This window comes from Epargyreus clarus, unplaced genomic scaffold (assembly GCF_041222505.1).
Source record: "Epargyreus clarus isolate Ecla_fem2 unplaced genomic scaffold, WU_Ecla_fem_2.2 ptg000021l, whole genome shotgun sequence".
NCBI lineage: Eukaryota > Metazoa > Arthropoda > Insecta > Lepidoptera > Hesperiidae > Epargyreus > Epargyreus clarus.
The window spans coordinates 6,996,893-7,012,919 of record NW_027332228.1 but is presented as its reverse complement, the minus strand read 5'-3'; the positions used below and the strand labels follow the sequence as shown (position 1 = coordinate 7,012,919).

Genomic DNA, 16,027 nt, shown 5'->3' with positions numbered 1-16,027 from the left:
GTCGTTGACGTTTGCGGATGTAATTCAAAAACAATTTGGCTCTGTTATTCGTCTACAACAACAGTTTATATAGTATACCTACTTAAAATCAGCTTAGCATAAAAAAATGTAATAAACATTTACAACAACTTTACATCCTACCACTTGCGCATTTTTATTATATTCTATTTAGCATTTATTGTTCAACATTAGAGTTTTATAAGATACACAATAATTAACGTAAATGCCTTGGCACCAAAATAACGCAAATAAATATAAATACCTAGTACAAATTGTGTTACGTTTTATTTACTTTTAGCTCTTTACATAGTATTTCGGCTAATGAACAGATAAAACAAAGGTAAACAATGAGACAAAGTGGTAGATACTTACAGTGCAAATGTTACTTTCAAATTGTCAAACTAACTTCTAATCAAGGCACTATGTTTTTAACATTATTCATTTACATTGTGTTATTATTACATACATTTATGAATCTGGATCTTGGCATAATTCACAACTCTTTAATGCGTTTTGAATTTAAAAGTACGAGATTACAAGAAATCAACTCACCAAAAATGAAAAATCCTCTTGAGTGTTTTACATAACTTTTCTAGTTTTCCATAGTTTACATAAGATTTGCCTCATTTATACGGATTGTGTATAATCATGCACTAACAGAATAAAGAGTTTTGTCGGACAACTTTATCACGTGGTTGTGTATGTACACATCAATTTACATTCACAACACAAACTGCGGCAAAGTGTACATTCGATCAGTTTTATAATTTTATTATTGCATTTGGTTTTATATATTTTGGCTTTGTATTTTTAAGTGACAAAGCGTCTACCGCTACGGCGGCGTAGCGCGTAGCGGCCAGAGCGGGACGAATGGCGTACCGACGGCGGGCGAGCAGTGACTGCCGCCTGAAAACACCGTATACCGGCTGTATCTACCGCTTACTGTACTTCGCACTATAATTATATATATTGGTAGAACCATAGAAAGCCTTCTACCAACAAGGGCGCGATAATATTTTAAGATACCATGATTAGTAAGTCTATGTGAGGCTAATGTTATCTATGCATGCTGAATACGTATTAATGAAGTTGTATAATAACAAAACCTTATTTACCTATGCAAAAAAAACGAAAATTTTACGCTGATTTCTTTTATTGAGATGTTGATGTTGTTGATTTGACTTATGATGGATGGAGTATCAGTGTTTCAAATTATGTATCTTACGTTCGGCAACTTTTAGGATTCTCGTTCTTCTGCCTTCATTTAAGAAACATATAAACGCTTGATAACTAAGCTTACCTAACCGAAACAGGCTTGTCTGAACTGTGCAATACCTATATGTAGCTTTATGTACACGCCCGTTGTAAGCTTAAAAATTGTACATTTGACACCATTGTAAACAGAGAACTATACCGTAACAAGCTCTCTTATCGTTTAATCTCGCTAAGTCGATAAGTGACTATCACATTAATAACTCTATAGACAATACCCAATTACCTACATCACAATTTTTACAAGTTTTTTTCCAAAGTAAACACGTAGGTGTTCATAGACCGAATTCTGCATATAAAGTAGGTAAGGCATAGGGATTCGTAAATACCTAGTTAAAATAAATATAGTAAAAAATAACTATTTTTTTCCATCCTTAAAATCGCCTTATCTTTTTCGGAATTCTTAGGAAGTCTGTAATTTATGATAATTTCATTATTGTAAGTGATTGAAATGATACTACTACTATGAAATTGTAAGTTACTTTTATAAGGAGATTAGATTTTTAATTTGGAAACTATTATTTATATTTCCCACTTGATAATTCCATGTCAACGGCAGATAAATCGTGACAATTTCTTAGAACTCAAATAGATTTTTTCGAACTGAAACGATTACTTCACCTGTAACTGACAAGTTTTAATAGAAAAAGAAGTCGCATAAGATTCCAAGGACGATGTCTCTCGTGCCCTTAATTACCCTGTCTTACCCTTCAAAGGGGAACATTGAAACTCGAGCGACAGAAAGGGGTAAGAGTACGCGTTAAATCAAATTGTTTTCCCGTAGGTATTATGTTACCGTATAGGGACATAGGTATTCAAGTGTTGAACGCCGTTCTGAAGGAAATCATAGTCATAGGATTTGAACCATAAAATACGAATAATTAATTACTATTTTGCATACACCATGAAAGTCTTTACGTTACTTAAGTATAAGTCATTGATAAAAGTGTCTGTATTCATTCCATTAGATAATCCACACACTAGACGGATTGTTAATATGTGTTTTAAGCCTCAAAGAGTATAGTAACCTATGTTAAGCCTCCTCGTATTGCCTACCCTAACAGTAAAAGAACTACACATGTTTATATTCTTCATTGTTCAGAAGTGGATCGACCAGGAGTATCAGAATATTTTAACCAACTTTTATCCTTGTATGACCCATGATGAATGCAAGATCGCAAGCGAAATAACGACATGTCAGCGTTATCATTGCTTCGTAGCACGCTGAGTAGGTACCACTAGTAGGTTCTCACAGCTTCAGACCAAAATATTCGTCAATGTATACATTTAAGGTTGCGATTAATATGAACCGCATATTTATAAATCCCTAATTCAATGTAATTTATTTGAAATATTATTACTGTACTCTGTTTAAATAATACATAATAATACTACATAGGTAATTAACTAATGTAATAAGTGTAATAGGTAATACATGATCATGACTTTTATTGCTTAAAAAATACACATTAAATGCGGTGAAAACCATTAATTCGTTAGCTAAAGCAATTTGGTAATCGAAAAGAGTGTTAGCCAGTCCCTTGGCTTAGTGAATAACATGATGATGGGTAATAAATAAGACTACCGACGAATAGCTGCGTGCCGTGTCTTTATATTGACTATTAAAGCGCCATCTGCTGTTCCTTTTATATCCACACGTACGTAAAGTAATGTGAACGTCACAGCGCTTTGACATAAACCTGGTCCAGCCAGTCTGACCTAAATGTATTTAGAAGTTCAGTAGGTATGTGTGTGTACTTAACTGCAACCTATATACATATCACGATGGGTTAGGTTAGATAAGCTAGTGTTGGCGAAAAATCGGTAGTCTTACTATCGATAGTTTTTTTATTATACAAACCATAAAATCTATAGATGCGTCGATAGTATCGATACTGTCGATAAGACATTTAGTGTAATACTATTGATAAGCGATAATACTGTCAATAGTATCGATACTATCGATTTTTGCGTTTACTTGAAGAATATTAATAATCTATAGAAAGCCTATCGATAGTACACTATCGAGCGACAATATAAAGCTTAAGACAATATAAAGTCATTTAGAAAATATTTTGAAAATAGAGTATATTTATGTATATAGATCATTTTGAAGCACGCCAAGTATATGAATAGCCACACGTCATATTAAAAGATTTAGACTCCTTTCTTACAGTGACAATATTGTAATGTAAAATTGTTATTATTAAATACAAATCTAAATATGCTACAATCGGTTGATTACAAGTAAACACAATTTATTAATATTATGTAATTAACATGGAAAAGCGTGGAATATAATATACAAAACCTACAAGATAGTAGTGACATCTACTTTGAAGCATTGAAAACACGATTAATGTAGCTTAAACTAACAAGAATCCAAGTCATTCATTATTCACATTTAAGAAAAAACTAAGAATGAAATTGACTGGTTGACTGAACTGAACTGCGACTGATTGAAGTGAATAGTGATTGATTGAAGGAAAAAATTACAACTGGAAGCTATCGTCACGAGGCAGAATTTATTTTTATAAATTTTCAATTTAATTATAGAATGGCTGCTGTTAAAACTGTAGAAGATATAAATCCAGAAAATTTAGAAAATGACGATGAAGAAGAGGAATTAGAGGGTGCGGAAGAGGCCAAAGATCCCGCCAAGAAGAAGAAAAAGAAAAAAAAGAAGAAGAAAACAGGTTAGGTTAGCTTTATAAGTGTGTTTAAAACATAACAAAACATCGTTAAATTTAAGAAGGACTAACAACGTGAACGTATGATTTATTTTAGCGGCCAGCGAACCGATCGGTAATGGAGTAGCAGAGATTACGGATAAAGTACTGTCGTTGGCGGTGGACGATGAACCCGGGGAAGGCGAAGATAAGAAAAAGAAAAAAAAGAATAAAAACAAATCTAAAAGCGGTGGCAAAACGCAGACCAACCCCCCAACTATTCCTATTTCCGAACTCTTTCCCGATGGTATGTTTATAAAACTCGCAACAACACATCCGATAATATTGACAACATGATGACAACACATTAGTGCATTTTACACAAAGAACCTACACTAAAATGGGTCAATTTTTTACCATGTGGCCTGTATAAATTATATATGTATGTTTTAATAATGAATTTGGGTCATATAATTTATAGTACAATAATCATAACAAACCTATGATACTTATTGTGTTGATTTTACAACTTTTACTATAATTCATGTCGCCCACCTGCCATATAATTCACTACCACAAATATTTTTAGGTATTTCCACTTATGAATAATGCTATTTTTTGTTTTATAACATTGTAAAAATATTGAATTAGGGTTACAAATAAGTTTAATATGATTTACACTTTCTATCTTCATTAAGGCAACTTCCCCGAGGGTCAGATCATGGAACATGGCCCTGCTGAGGGAATTGATGAAAGAACAGCCAAGGATCGCTTTTCAAGTGAAGAGAAGAGGGCATTGGATAGACTCCATCAAGATATTTACCAAGAGATTCGACATGCCGCAGAAGCTCATAGACAGGTAAACTGTTTTACCATTTTTTACTTGTGACATTGGCTTTAATCATATCATAGTTAGAACTATAATATGTTATTATGTGAATTTAAATATATAAAATTAACATAAAACTATTTTGCAACAATCAATCCACATGGTGGTCAATATTTATAAATCCTTCCACATACAACCAGCGACATTTCTTTAAAACATTGTATCAATTCATGTGTGTAATATGTTTTGCATTATATTGTTTCAGGTCAAGTATTGATTAATAATAAATGGTCAATCTGTATAAACGGTTGGCTTTTGCTTTTAAATATCTTAAAACTTTCTATGTAGGTTTACATTACTATATAAGTACCCATTATCAAAGCATGCTATCATAGTCGACTGGTCTAGCACAGTGATTAGTGATTATTAGAAATTATTCTCATAAGATTATTTCAACCAATTCTATGTTTTGTCTAGTATAGTTCTTGCCAAACTGCCAATCCGCTCTGAAGTTGTTGCGAGCAGGTGTGGTCATACAATTTACTATGGCGACGTAATTCATTTTTATATTCAGAGAGGAGTAGTTTTATGCTGACTATGCACAATGACAAAATTATATTTATGATTCAAAATGTCTGCTTCAAATACGTTTTTCTTAAGTGCATGGTATTTGTTTTTATGTCATTATAATTATCAAGGATTCATGGATTGCAGTAAACACTTGATATCAAGTGGTCTATATGCTTAAGTCGTATATAATATTATATAACATTTTGTAAGGTGGTATGGCCACTCTCGTCCAAAAAGGGATTACCCCCAGCACATTTATTTCCAGCATGGAGCTTCTGAATGCATCTAAATAGTATCAAGTAGAACCTCTTTTATAGAGTTGGACACAGATTTTTGTGACAGACGATGCATTTATTACATATAAAAAATTATGCTACTTACATATAAAAGACAAAACTAGCTACATGGTGCCTCCATACTAGAAGTAACTTGTGTGAGATTTGTGGACATACGTGAATAGAACACAAACACCAATATTCACATTGTTTTCAGACGCGCAAACATATTCGTGAATGGATTAAGCCTGGGATGACAATGATTGAAATTTGTGAGGAACTTGAATCAACAGCAAGGCGTCTGATTGGCGAGGATGGACTTAAAGCAGGGCTGGCTTTCCCTACTGGCTGCAGTCGCAATCACTGTGCTGCACATTATACGCCTAATACAGGTCTCTGTTACTACTTATTTTTAGAATTTGTTATCATAACTTGTTGATGAAATGTTGTAAATACATACAGTAAATATTGGATACTAAAAAATGGAAAATAAGTGTATTAATTAATTTTCATGTCTAATAATGATGAATGATATGAGGTGTTTTTGCCCATGCACAAAAACGTGTAGGTTTAAGTGGGAATTATTTTTATTAAATATATAATAACTTAATTTTTTTATTGAATGTGCCAATATAGTAATAAAGCATTGTTATATATAGGCGACAACACCGTCCTCGAATACGATGACGTTGTCAAGATAGACTTTGGCACACACATAAATGGTCGGATCATTGACTGCGCGTTCACTCTGCACTTCAACCCGCGCTACGATCCCCTGGTGAAGGGCGTGCAGGAGGCCACTGAAGCAGGAATTAAGGCTTCAGGCGTAGACGTTCGGTTATGTGACGTTGGTGCCGCAGTACAAGAGGTAACATTAATATTATGGTCTCATATGTATCAATCGCAGTTGTAACGAAATTTTCTAGGATTTGGAGAAATATAAAAACGTCGATCTTTTTTTTAACTATTATGCTATACTTATGCGTGATTGTATGGCTATATTTGGAGTCTCAAATTAATGCTCTGTAAACTACTAAAGACGATATTTTGTCACAAAATAATAATTTTTAATCATGTTTGTTCTAAAGGTGATGGAGTCTCATGAAGTTGAATTGGATGGTCAGGTCTACCAAGTGAAACCTATACGCAATCTCAATGGTCACTCTATAGGGCCCTATAGTAAGTAATTATTTAAATCTAATGTATTTGTTTTATAATTTAATGGTGTAGTATTTTTGTTCACTTCACCAATTGTATTATTAGGGATGTTTTCATTATATTTAAACTATTCTAGGAATTCATGCCGGGAAAACAGTGCCAATTGTGAAAGGTGGTGAAACCACACGTATGGAGGAGAATGAGTTTTATGCCATAGAAACATTTGGCTCAACTGGACGTGGTCAAGTTCATGATGATATGGACTGCTCCCACTACATGAAGAACTTTGACCAGCAATTTGTGCCTCTAAGGTAAAATGAACTACACTTTCATTATTATTCACCACCCATATCTGTCCCACTGCAAGTCAACAACTCAACTTAGTGTTAAAATAATTATGTCACAGTCTACTACATTGGCTAAGTATAAATTGGTAGAATTCACATGCATTTTGGGTGTTTTTCTAGGGTTTGTCAGGTATGTATGACATTTTTAAATTGGTATAAAACATAAACATACATTTTCAGATTGCAGTCTTCCAAACAGTTGCTGAACTTAATAAATAAGAATTTCGGAACTCTCGCGTTCTGCAAGCGGTGGTTGGAGCGCGCGGGGGCGGCGCGCTACGCCATGGCGCTCAAGGACCTGTGCGACAAGGGCGTGGTGGACGCCTACCCGCCGCTCTGCGACGTCAAGGGCTGCTACACCGCGCAGTTCGAACACACCATCCTCCTACGCCCCACATGCAAGGAAGTTATATCGCGTGGCGATGATTATTAGGTCGTGGAGTTGGGGCTAATTTCACTTATCAGCTTGACACTCGATGTGGTCAGTTATAGCTTGACAGTTTGTAACCAGACATCATTTACAGTAACACCAGCTGACGATTCGACACTGAGTGCATATTGGTCACATTTTATGGTGGCCGCTATATGTCTCTACATACACTGAATAATTGTCTTATCTTACACTGGTTAAGATAGGGTTGAAGAAAGGCATCTCAATGTACAGGGCAATGTGTTATTATGTACCATGGTGCAATTAGTAGTAAAATATTTTTCATAAGGCTATACTAATTCAGTATTGAGGAAAATCTTTTATATGCAAATGTTGTTATAGCAATCTAGATGATTTTACAACAACATCAATTGATAATGATAAACTACATAGTGATAAAAGCAAAGCAATAATATGCCTTATATTTGTACTCTTGATACCCAATAAGCTGAATAAATGTAATTAATCCCCCTAACTTAGTTTTAACGCTATTGAAATAGCATTTTATCATTCACTTTTTGTTTCTTGCTAACATTTTTACATAAGTTATATATTAAAGATATATGAACTAAGCTAACCGTTGTAACCATTGTTATATATTTTTTAACATTCAAAAGGTTTTGGTTCGATGCTACTAAGTTAGTACATAATAATGTGTGTTATTTTAGAAACCATCTACAACTGTAAGTAAATCGCACTACTCATTTAATTGGCCAAAATGCTTTTATTTCTGTCACATCAAACTATTAATGAGACATTAAAATAATTATTATAGAAAGTGGTTTTTGAATGTGGGTGGGAATTGCAACCATGTATCCGAGATATAAAACGTATGTACCCTTTTTTTATTAAAATCCAACGACCATACGTCACGCCGTTGCGGCGCAGCACCGCCCATATGCCAATGCGACGAAAATTTTGCGGTGCGATTTCGCATCGTATGCACCGACTCCTAAAGAATTAACATCGCTATAAATCGTCATTACATCGTAGGCGTTATCATATTTCCATTATTTACACTTACCATTATCCACATATAGCGATGGATAATTTTTGAAAATGTCCCACCAATGTCCTACTCCCTCAAGTGTCCTAGAATACAAACCTTATTAAAAATTGAAATCTTGACATTAAAATACTTGTTTTTTACACATACTCTCTTCAAAAATGTTATAAAAAAGGTCAATTTATAAGCACTCATTTAACCTTTCCGAATTCCCAAGATAGCTTAAATAAATATAGGAAATGAACAAACAAATATTAGACATGAATTAGAAATTGGTTAACATGTTTTTTCTCAGTAAGTAAAACAATTCTTTTTAAATAGTTTATTTATTTTATTTTAATCAATAAACCTTTACATTATGAAGAGCACTATTTTTTCCAAATGTCATTTAACGATTTATTACTTCATAATTTAGATAAATTACTATGTTAGTCATGGTTACTTATAAAACATTTTGCGAATAACATGTGGTCATAGAAAAGTATAAAATTGGTTGATGAACTGAATAGGTATACAAATCACTAATTTAACATTTTCCACTACACATACTAAACTACTCTGTAATAATATACACAATAATCATTCGTAATCCCAAGAACTACATGACAAATAATCATCTCTTGGGTATTCTGCAAATCTTAATTCATGGTATAATAGAATATAATTCCTCAGCATATTTGTTCCAATAACTGCAGAATTACAATTCTAGTATACAAATGTATATCAAATGTAAAATAGTATACAAAATTTAACGTCCTGGTCACTGTGGAATCATTCCACAACAATATAGGGTAGAACTCCACTTCACTGCCCTGTTACATATCAATCTTTACTTTAGAAAATTTGTACTATATTATACTGTAAAGTTTAAAAAAGAAAGATGTGGTTTTGCATCCTTCCGAATGGGGAACCGTAAGCATCAAGCTTGGCATATTATATAATTTTAATTTAATGTCATACTTAAATTATTTGCTAATTTAGTTACAGTTCGCGCCAAAGTTCTAGTCCTCTCTGAAGTTATTGCGCGGTTTTAGGTAGTATATGCTAAAGTAAGGGCACACTAACGCAGCAATATACCCGTGGGCGAGAGCAGGCAGCGGACGAGTGCCGGGGAGGTCCCGCGCTGTCTTCGTCCCGCTTATATCTACGGTTTTCTATTGTGACGCGACTCATTTCTATATTCGGAGCGGACTAGCAGTTTGGCCGGGACTATACTTAATATAAGCCTGATGTTCATGTTGATTGATTATAATGGGCTTTCGTGGCCTCAATTCCAACTAACACCAAAACTTACTTGAAATACTTAAGTTACATTCTAATTATAACATATTATTCATTCAACTACCTAGTAAGCACAGTATTATAGATGTTAGAGTATATGAAAAATAATGTAGGATAATATGAAATCAAAGCAAACAAACTTGAAATTCTGACTATGAACAATCATAATATGAAACCCAGAGAATACATGAATTGTTTGACAACATGATTAGGTATAACAAAGATGTTACAGGAATTGGTAAAATTATAAAAGACATCAGTATAGTAAATAAACATTTTAAACTATTTTACATAAAAAACACAATGCAGAAACACAAAATTATTATAAATCAGTAAATAAAACCAATTAGCACCAATTACCTATTTCAATAATTATTTAAATCAATTAGGTCGATTTCTATTTGTTGTCCAGTACAATAGATAGGTCAAATCGATTGAGTCCTCTATGATGTTTGCTGGACAAATGTACATACAGTAGGTTCATACCTTCACTTTGGCTTTTACGAAGCATTATTTGGTGCTCAGGCACTAATTTTTCACGTTGCGATCACAATGCGTGACAGATATTGACATATTATTCATTAATCAGCTGCATGGTCACATACAGCAAAGGCGCATTCTACAAAGGGCTTTGGATCGGGATCGAACTTTATGTATTTTCGTATGCTAGTGTATACTCAATGAAAGCATTATGGCCCTTGCACATAATAAACCCCACGTGATGCAAAGTACACATTCGTTTAGCATTTGTAGCATATAATTAAACTCTGAGTAAATGTAGAGTACTGTTAGACTATCATTATTAACTCATATTTGTGTATTTTTTATGGTATTTGTTATTTTACACATACTTGTATTCAGAAATATACAAAAAATACGATACTTAGCGATTATTTTTTACAAAAGTGTACACAGACAAAATTTTCCGCATCAATACAGCTTCTTGATCAAGATATTTGCTGGTCTTTATAATAAAATTATCTTCAACATCAACTTCATAAAGATAATCTCAAGTGTTATTTAATTTCTAAGAATACAATAGAACTTCTACCTCAAAATTAAGCCGGTAATTTAATTTTTCTTATGCAAATAATGAAAAATGACTAGACTATTTAATTTTAATGGAAGTCGCTATTGATTATTAAAATCTAATTGGTTAAGTACAATGTGATAAAAAAAATTTAAACATTTACCAAAGATCTACAATGATATTACTGGGGCAATTATAATACAAAATAGTAATAAATAAACATCGCAGACATTATAATTGATAATCATACTAAAATAATCTACAAATCCCTTATACCAAAGTGGTAAAGTATCACAGAAATTAAACGTATCTAGCTATAACTAACATGACATCTAATATCCCATAACTACACATCAGGAATTGGTCAATGTGTAGGTACCTTAGTGAAAGAAAGACATCGTCCGGAATACTCAGGCAATACTTAAAGCTTACCTAAGTAATTAAAAAGTACATTAACCTCATGTCATAAATTAGGCCATGTTCAACACATAATTTAATTCATAAATATAACATTCACACTAATCGTGAAAACCTTTAAGATTTGGTTATAGATAACATTATCCATTTTAGCTTCATTTATCAACGAATAACACAATTTATACTAATATTCAAAATTATGAAGCACACTTATTAGTATTGCATTTCCGAATCATCGCCATTACTAGTGATTTCTGCAGACCAGTTGTAGATAGACTGCAATGGAACATGAAGTAACTCCACCAAGTGTCTGTAATTTGGCTCTGAAATAAGATAAATACATATTCTATAAATATAACGGCAAGTAGGAATATAATGTTAAATGAAATTGCTCTAAAACAAAACATACCATTCTCAGGATTTATGTATCCTCTTCTTATCAGGAAATCAATCAATACTGGAGCACTGGTGGTCTTGAATTGAGGTGTAAGAGCTCTTTGTACACACTCTTCTGCTGTCAACAACTCAAAGCTTTCTACCTCGCCATCAGCGTTTTGTGGTACAAAATCTAATGGAAGCTCCAAGTCGTATACATACTCTGTATTGGGAAACAAACCTCGTTCGCTTTCAAAATAAAAGCTGAAAAAATAACTGAACATATTAGCGATAAATCACGGCCACATAGTGATGTTTTCATGCTCTTTCGCATTATTAAGCGCACGCCTCAAACAAGCGGCGGCACTCGGAAACTCATATTACATGTCACTGAAATATCTTCATATTTTATTGATAGTATAAATCTGAAAAATTGTTTTATTGAAGATTGTAATGGCCAAAGTTTTTTTTTATTTATAAAAATCAGTTATCTAAAACTGAAGATCGAACACGACCTCTAAATACTATGCGCCGTCATTTAGGCGAAAGATCAATTGAAAGTGGTTACTGATATTTATATACAAAGCGTGTGAAATACAGAGATAATGTTTGAGTACTGGAATGTGCTGGGGACATTGCTTTTAAACGCGGGTGTAACGCGTCGCATATGCATGCATAACAATAACTCGTATCTCATTTTTCTACGAAGCGATTTTTGCATATTTGGACTTAAAATGACGTATCACAGGTCGTCCTTAAGACACTGGTGTCTTATGTTTAAGGACCTGGGTCCTTAGGTTCAAAATTGAGCAAAATATTAAAGTGTGGCCAATACGATCTATGTCTTTTTAAAGTAGCGTTTCTTGTTATGTAAAATAACGTTTTTTGAGTTACGAGGGCCAATTCGTCGTCGATATGTGGGGTTTATGCTCAAACAAATTAGATTTAAAGTAAGAATTTAAAGATAACAAACCTAACACATCCAGCTGGTACGAGTTTTTTCACCAGCTCTCCAACAACTGATGCTTCTTCAGCAGCCTCCTTGACGGCAGTTTCCAGAATGCCGTAGCCAACGGCTAAACCGCCACTTACAAAACAATCCCACTTTCCTGGAATATTCCCACACACTCAGTGACAATTTTCATAAATAAAAAACCAACACAACTTTTGGAAAACAATTGTAAAAAAATATTTTAAAAATAATAAATTAAAGTTTTTAAATTTGATCAGCTTATCTCCTTAAGAAAATTGAGATTAGTGGGGATGTACATTATTTTCAAGCCTTAAGTTAATACAATGCAGCAACCTAATTTAAAACTGATATTTAATTTTGTACTTCTCTTTATTTTTATACTTTAAGTGCTGGAAATTTAGATTTACTTAACTTTACACCTACCACATAAATTAAAAAGCTGCAGATGTAATCAAAATCAATATGTACTACTTAGAAAGTGATAAGTAAGCATTACTGTAGTGTACTAGACACTTAACTGTTAAGTGTTAACATTTACTTTGCAAATTATAGATATCCAAAAAATGTACTAACCAGGCCAAGTCTGCTTTGTAAAACTACGTTGCTGCAGCCAGATGCAAAGCCCCTTTGATGGATGATTAAGGTATCCAGTAACGCTGACGCCGTAGTTACGAATACCAAACAGGCATACAGCACTTCGGTCCATTTCCAAAAGACTCTCATGGTAAAATGGTGTACTGACTTCAAAGCACTGCAATCACAAAATATACATAATATGTATAATATTATTATTTAAAATATTAAATAAACAGTCTCTCTATTGTACAATGGGTATTGCTGTCTATTAATAATAAATAATAAATATTTAAAACAATTCACATTCATTGATGCCCTGATGCCTAAGCTGGGAAGCCTGAGATGTTGTTAACCATGCTTATCAGAACAACAAACTAAGATAGACTGAGTTAGCAGATAGAAATAAATTTGATCCTGGTACGTCTGGAGAAAACCTCTATATACATACATACTTACTCTACATTTAATACTACTTGAATTAATAAATATATTGCTGATTTTACTTTACATTTATACAAAATAATATAATTTCCCATAAACTTAAATAATTGATAATCAATTAACATAGTCGTTATCAGGCAAAATATTCAATGTCATGTTGCTAAGTAGGCAAAAAATTTCAACGAATATTCATGTAACATGTCATTGTATTTGACATTATTTATGATTGGTCATTTTACCAGGCCATTCTATCTTATCATTATACTTTTATTGTACATTGATTACTAAACATTCAGTGACAAAACACTTTTTAGGCCATAATATGGTTTTGATTATCAAACCAGAAATAAGTTTTATTAGTTAGATATATGAGATTGCAAAAAATTTAACTGAAGGAATTAATGACAATAAATGATAACACAATTATTGACTTGTTTGTATGAGAATGTTGCAGATAATACAAGTCAAGTACAACATAGGTTTTTGCCAAACACTCAGTAGCATATTTTCACATTTGCCATGATTATGCTATTCATTACCGCTCCTATTGACCTCTTTTCAAAAACCTTAATTTAGGGCTGTCCAAACCAGATATGGTAAAAAGCCAATGCAAATAACAATTAGTTGCCAACATCTATCGTCAGAAAAAGAAAGCCCGGATATAAAATTGCCTCTTAAATTTGACACAGTATCAGTAGTATCAAGTAATGATTCAACATAAATTTATAATAATAATAAATTCATAACATAGCCGCCTTTAAAATACCACCCTTAGTCAGCCCTACTCAGCCTATTGATAATTCCCCCATTGCAATACAATATAAACAATGCAAATATGGAACAGAATAAAATGGGATAATTATGAGAAAACCCACATATATTTTCCAAAGATTGTTACTAGTATGTTTTTTTTTAAATAGATATAAAAGATATAAGATACCTCATCCCTCCAACCCTTAAGGGCACATATTTCATCATCTTTCCTCAACTTCTGCAAAACTTCAGCCACCTTTACAGTTCTCTCTTGATAGTCTCGGAATGCTGGATTTAATTCTACAAATTTTCCGGCTACTCTAAAAACCTGAATAAATAAGGAATTATTAAAAAAAATATATCATAACCTTTCTAAAGCTTTCTATCATAGCATTAAGGATTTGTGAAGGCATTGACACACAACATTGTAAAGTTGTAGAGAATATATTTCTGTTCAGTTTTTTTTTTTTTGTAATAAGTTTCCTGGTGTGAAAAAAAATTAAAAAGCTATCCATCAATATACACAATATATACATCTGGGAAACAAATGCACAAAATCTCAAAATTCATTATGTGTTTTTCCACCGAGCTATGAATTGAACCCACAAGAAACTTCACACCAGACTGGTTATTTCTATTTTGTCACATTTTGTATAGTATTGTAAATCAAATCTTATATTACCTTACCTTATCTCATGGTACCTTATGTTATTTATCCTTGACACTAACATTAATTTATGATTGTAACTATTTTGAATAAGTCAGAAACTACATTCCTACAATATACTTATCTATAATAATATGTAAATGACCAGAATATTTTATTTTTCCAAGTTACCTTTGTTCTATTATCAAATAGACACAATATTGTAACACATTTGAAACAAACTACTTACAGATAGGAAACGATATTGCATAAGAATGAGTCTAAAATAGATGAAAATAATGTAAATTTCAATATCAATACCCCATCAAATAATGCTTCTGACACATAGATTTACACATTGCTTTCAAACAGGATATCTAGAATTTAATATAAAAACATACCTCGGGAAATCTGTGCAAATATTTTAACACATCGGGACGAATCAAGCCAACCTGGTGACCGGCTACTATGAATGGTTTACAAATGCCTTGATGTAGACCTTCAACAAAATAATAATTAAAATACGATTCACTTTTACCAACAGATGATTACCATTAATTCTATATTTACCTGATAGATAGAAACAATTGAATTTTCTTGCTAGTTTTGTTAATTCGGAAACATTATTTAATAAAGCTGAATTCATGTTTTTCATAATTTATTACACGACAAATCGTTTATGAAAACAAACGTTTTTGTGTTCCACTTCCAATCAAACAGTCCATACAAATGTTACTATCAGTCAAAATAAATCTGAATTCCGTATTGTGCTTGATGAATACCTGTTATGTAAAATTTCGATCCCGTAATAATTTATATTACATAACGAAGGATACAATGTTACAATTTTGTATCCAATCAAAAATAATAGCTTTATCCCTTGAAATGATAAAACAAAATCTCAAATATTAGGTCGTACAACTAGCTTAATCTTGGTTTCGGCCACAGAGTACTTAGGGTTATTATATATTGTGGACGA

At 32.7% G+C, this 16,027-nt stretch overlaps 2 protein-coding genes across 2 annotated transcripts; one reads left to right on the top strand and one right to left on the bottom strand.

The window, feature by feature from the left end:
- The first annotated feature begins 3,728 nt into the window (after positions 1-3,728).
- On the top strand, positions 3,729-8,025 carry und (methionyl aminopeptidase und). The gene is made up of 8 exons (XM_073084970.1): positions 3,729-3,968; positions 4,060-4,248; positions 4,640-4,800; positions 5,833-6,007; positions 6,275-6,483; positions 6,704-6,794; positions 6,910-7,084; positions 7,301-8,025. Exons 1-8 carry the CDS (start codon positions 3,830-3,832, stop codon positions 7,551-7,553), a joined length of 1,392 nt encoding a protein of 463 aa, XP_072941071.1. The 5' UTR covers positions 3,729-3,829; the 3' UTR covers positions 7,554-8,025.
- Positions 8,026-11,337: 3,312 nt separating this feature from the next.
- On the bottom strand, positions 11,338-15,788 carry LOC140751110 (uncharacterized). Its single transcript, XM_073084972.1, has 7 exons — positions 15,619-15,788; positions 15,450-15,547; positions 14,590-14,730; positions 13,206-13,383; positions 12,633-12,768; positions 11,694-11,923; positions 11,338-11,607 (listed from the first exon to the last, which is right to left on the bottom strand). The coding sequence occupies exons 1-7, from the start codon at positions 15,701-15,703 to the stop codon at positions 11,498-11,500; spliced, it is 978 nt and encodes a 325-aa protein (XP_072941073.1). The 5' UTR covers positions 15,704-15,788; the 3' UTR covers positions 11,338-11,497.
- Positions 15,789-16,027: the final 239 nt, after the last annotated feature.

Coding starts and splice junctions, on each gene's coding strand:
- und (XM_073084970.1), top strand. CDS start 3,830: ATGGCTGCTGTTAAAACTGTAGAAGATATAAATCCAGAAAATTTAGAA. Junction 4,801..5,832: donor CCGCAGAAGCTCATAGACAG/GTAAACTGTTTT, acceptor CATTGTTTTCAG/ACGCGCAAACATATTCGTGA. Junction 6,484..6,703: donor TTGGTGCCGCAGTACAAGAG/GTAACATTAATA, acceptor TTTGTTCTAAAG/GTGATGGAGTCTCATGAAGT.
- LOC140751110 (XM_073084972.1), bottom strand. CDS start 15,703: ATGAAAAACATGAATTCAGCTTTATTAAATAATGTTTCCGAATTAACA. Junction 13,384..14,589: donor TTAAGGGTTGGAGGGATGAG/GTATCTTATATC, acceptor TTGTGATTGCAG/TGCTTTGAAGTCAGTACACC. Junction 11,924..12,632: donor GTACCAGCTGGATGTGTTAG/GTTTGTTATCTT, acceptor TTATTTTTTCAG/CTTTTATTTTGAAAGCGAAC.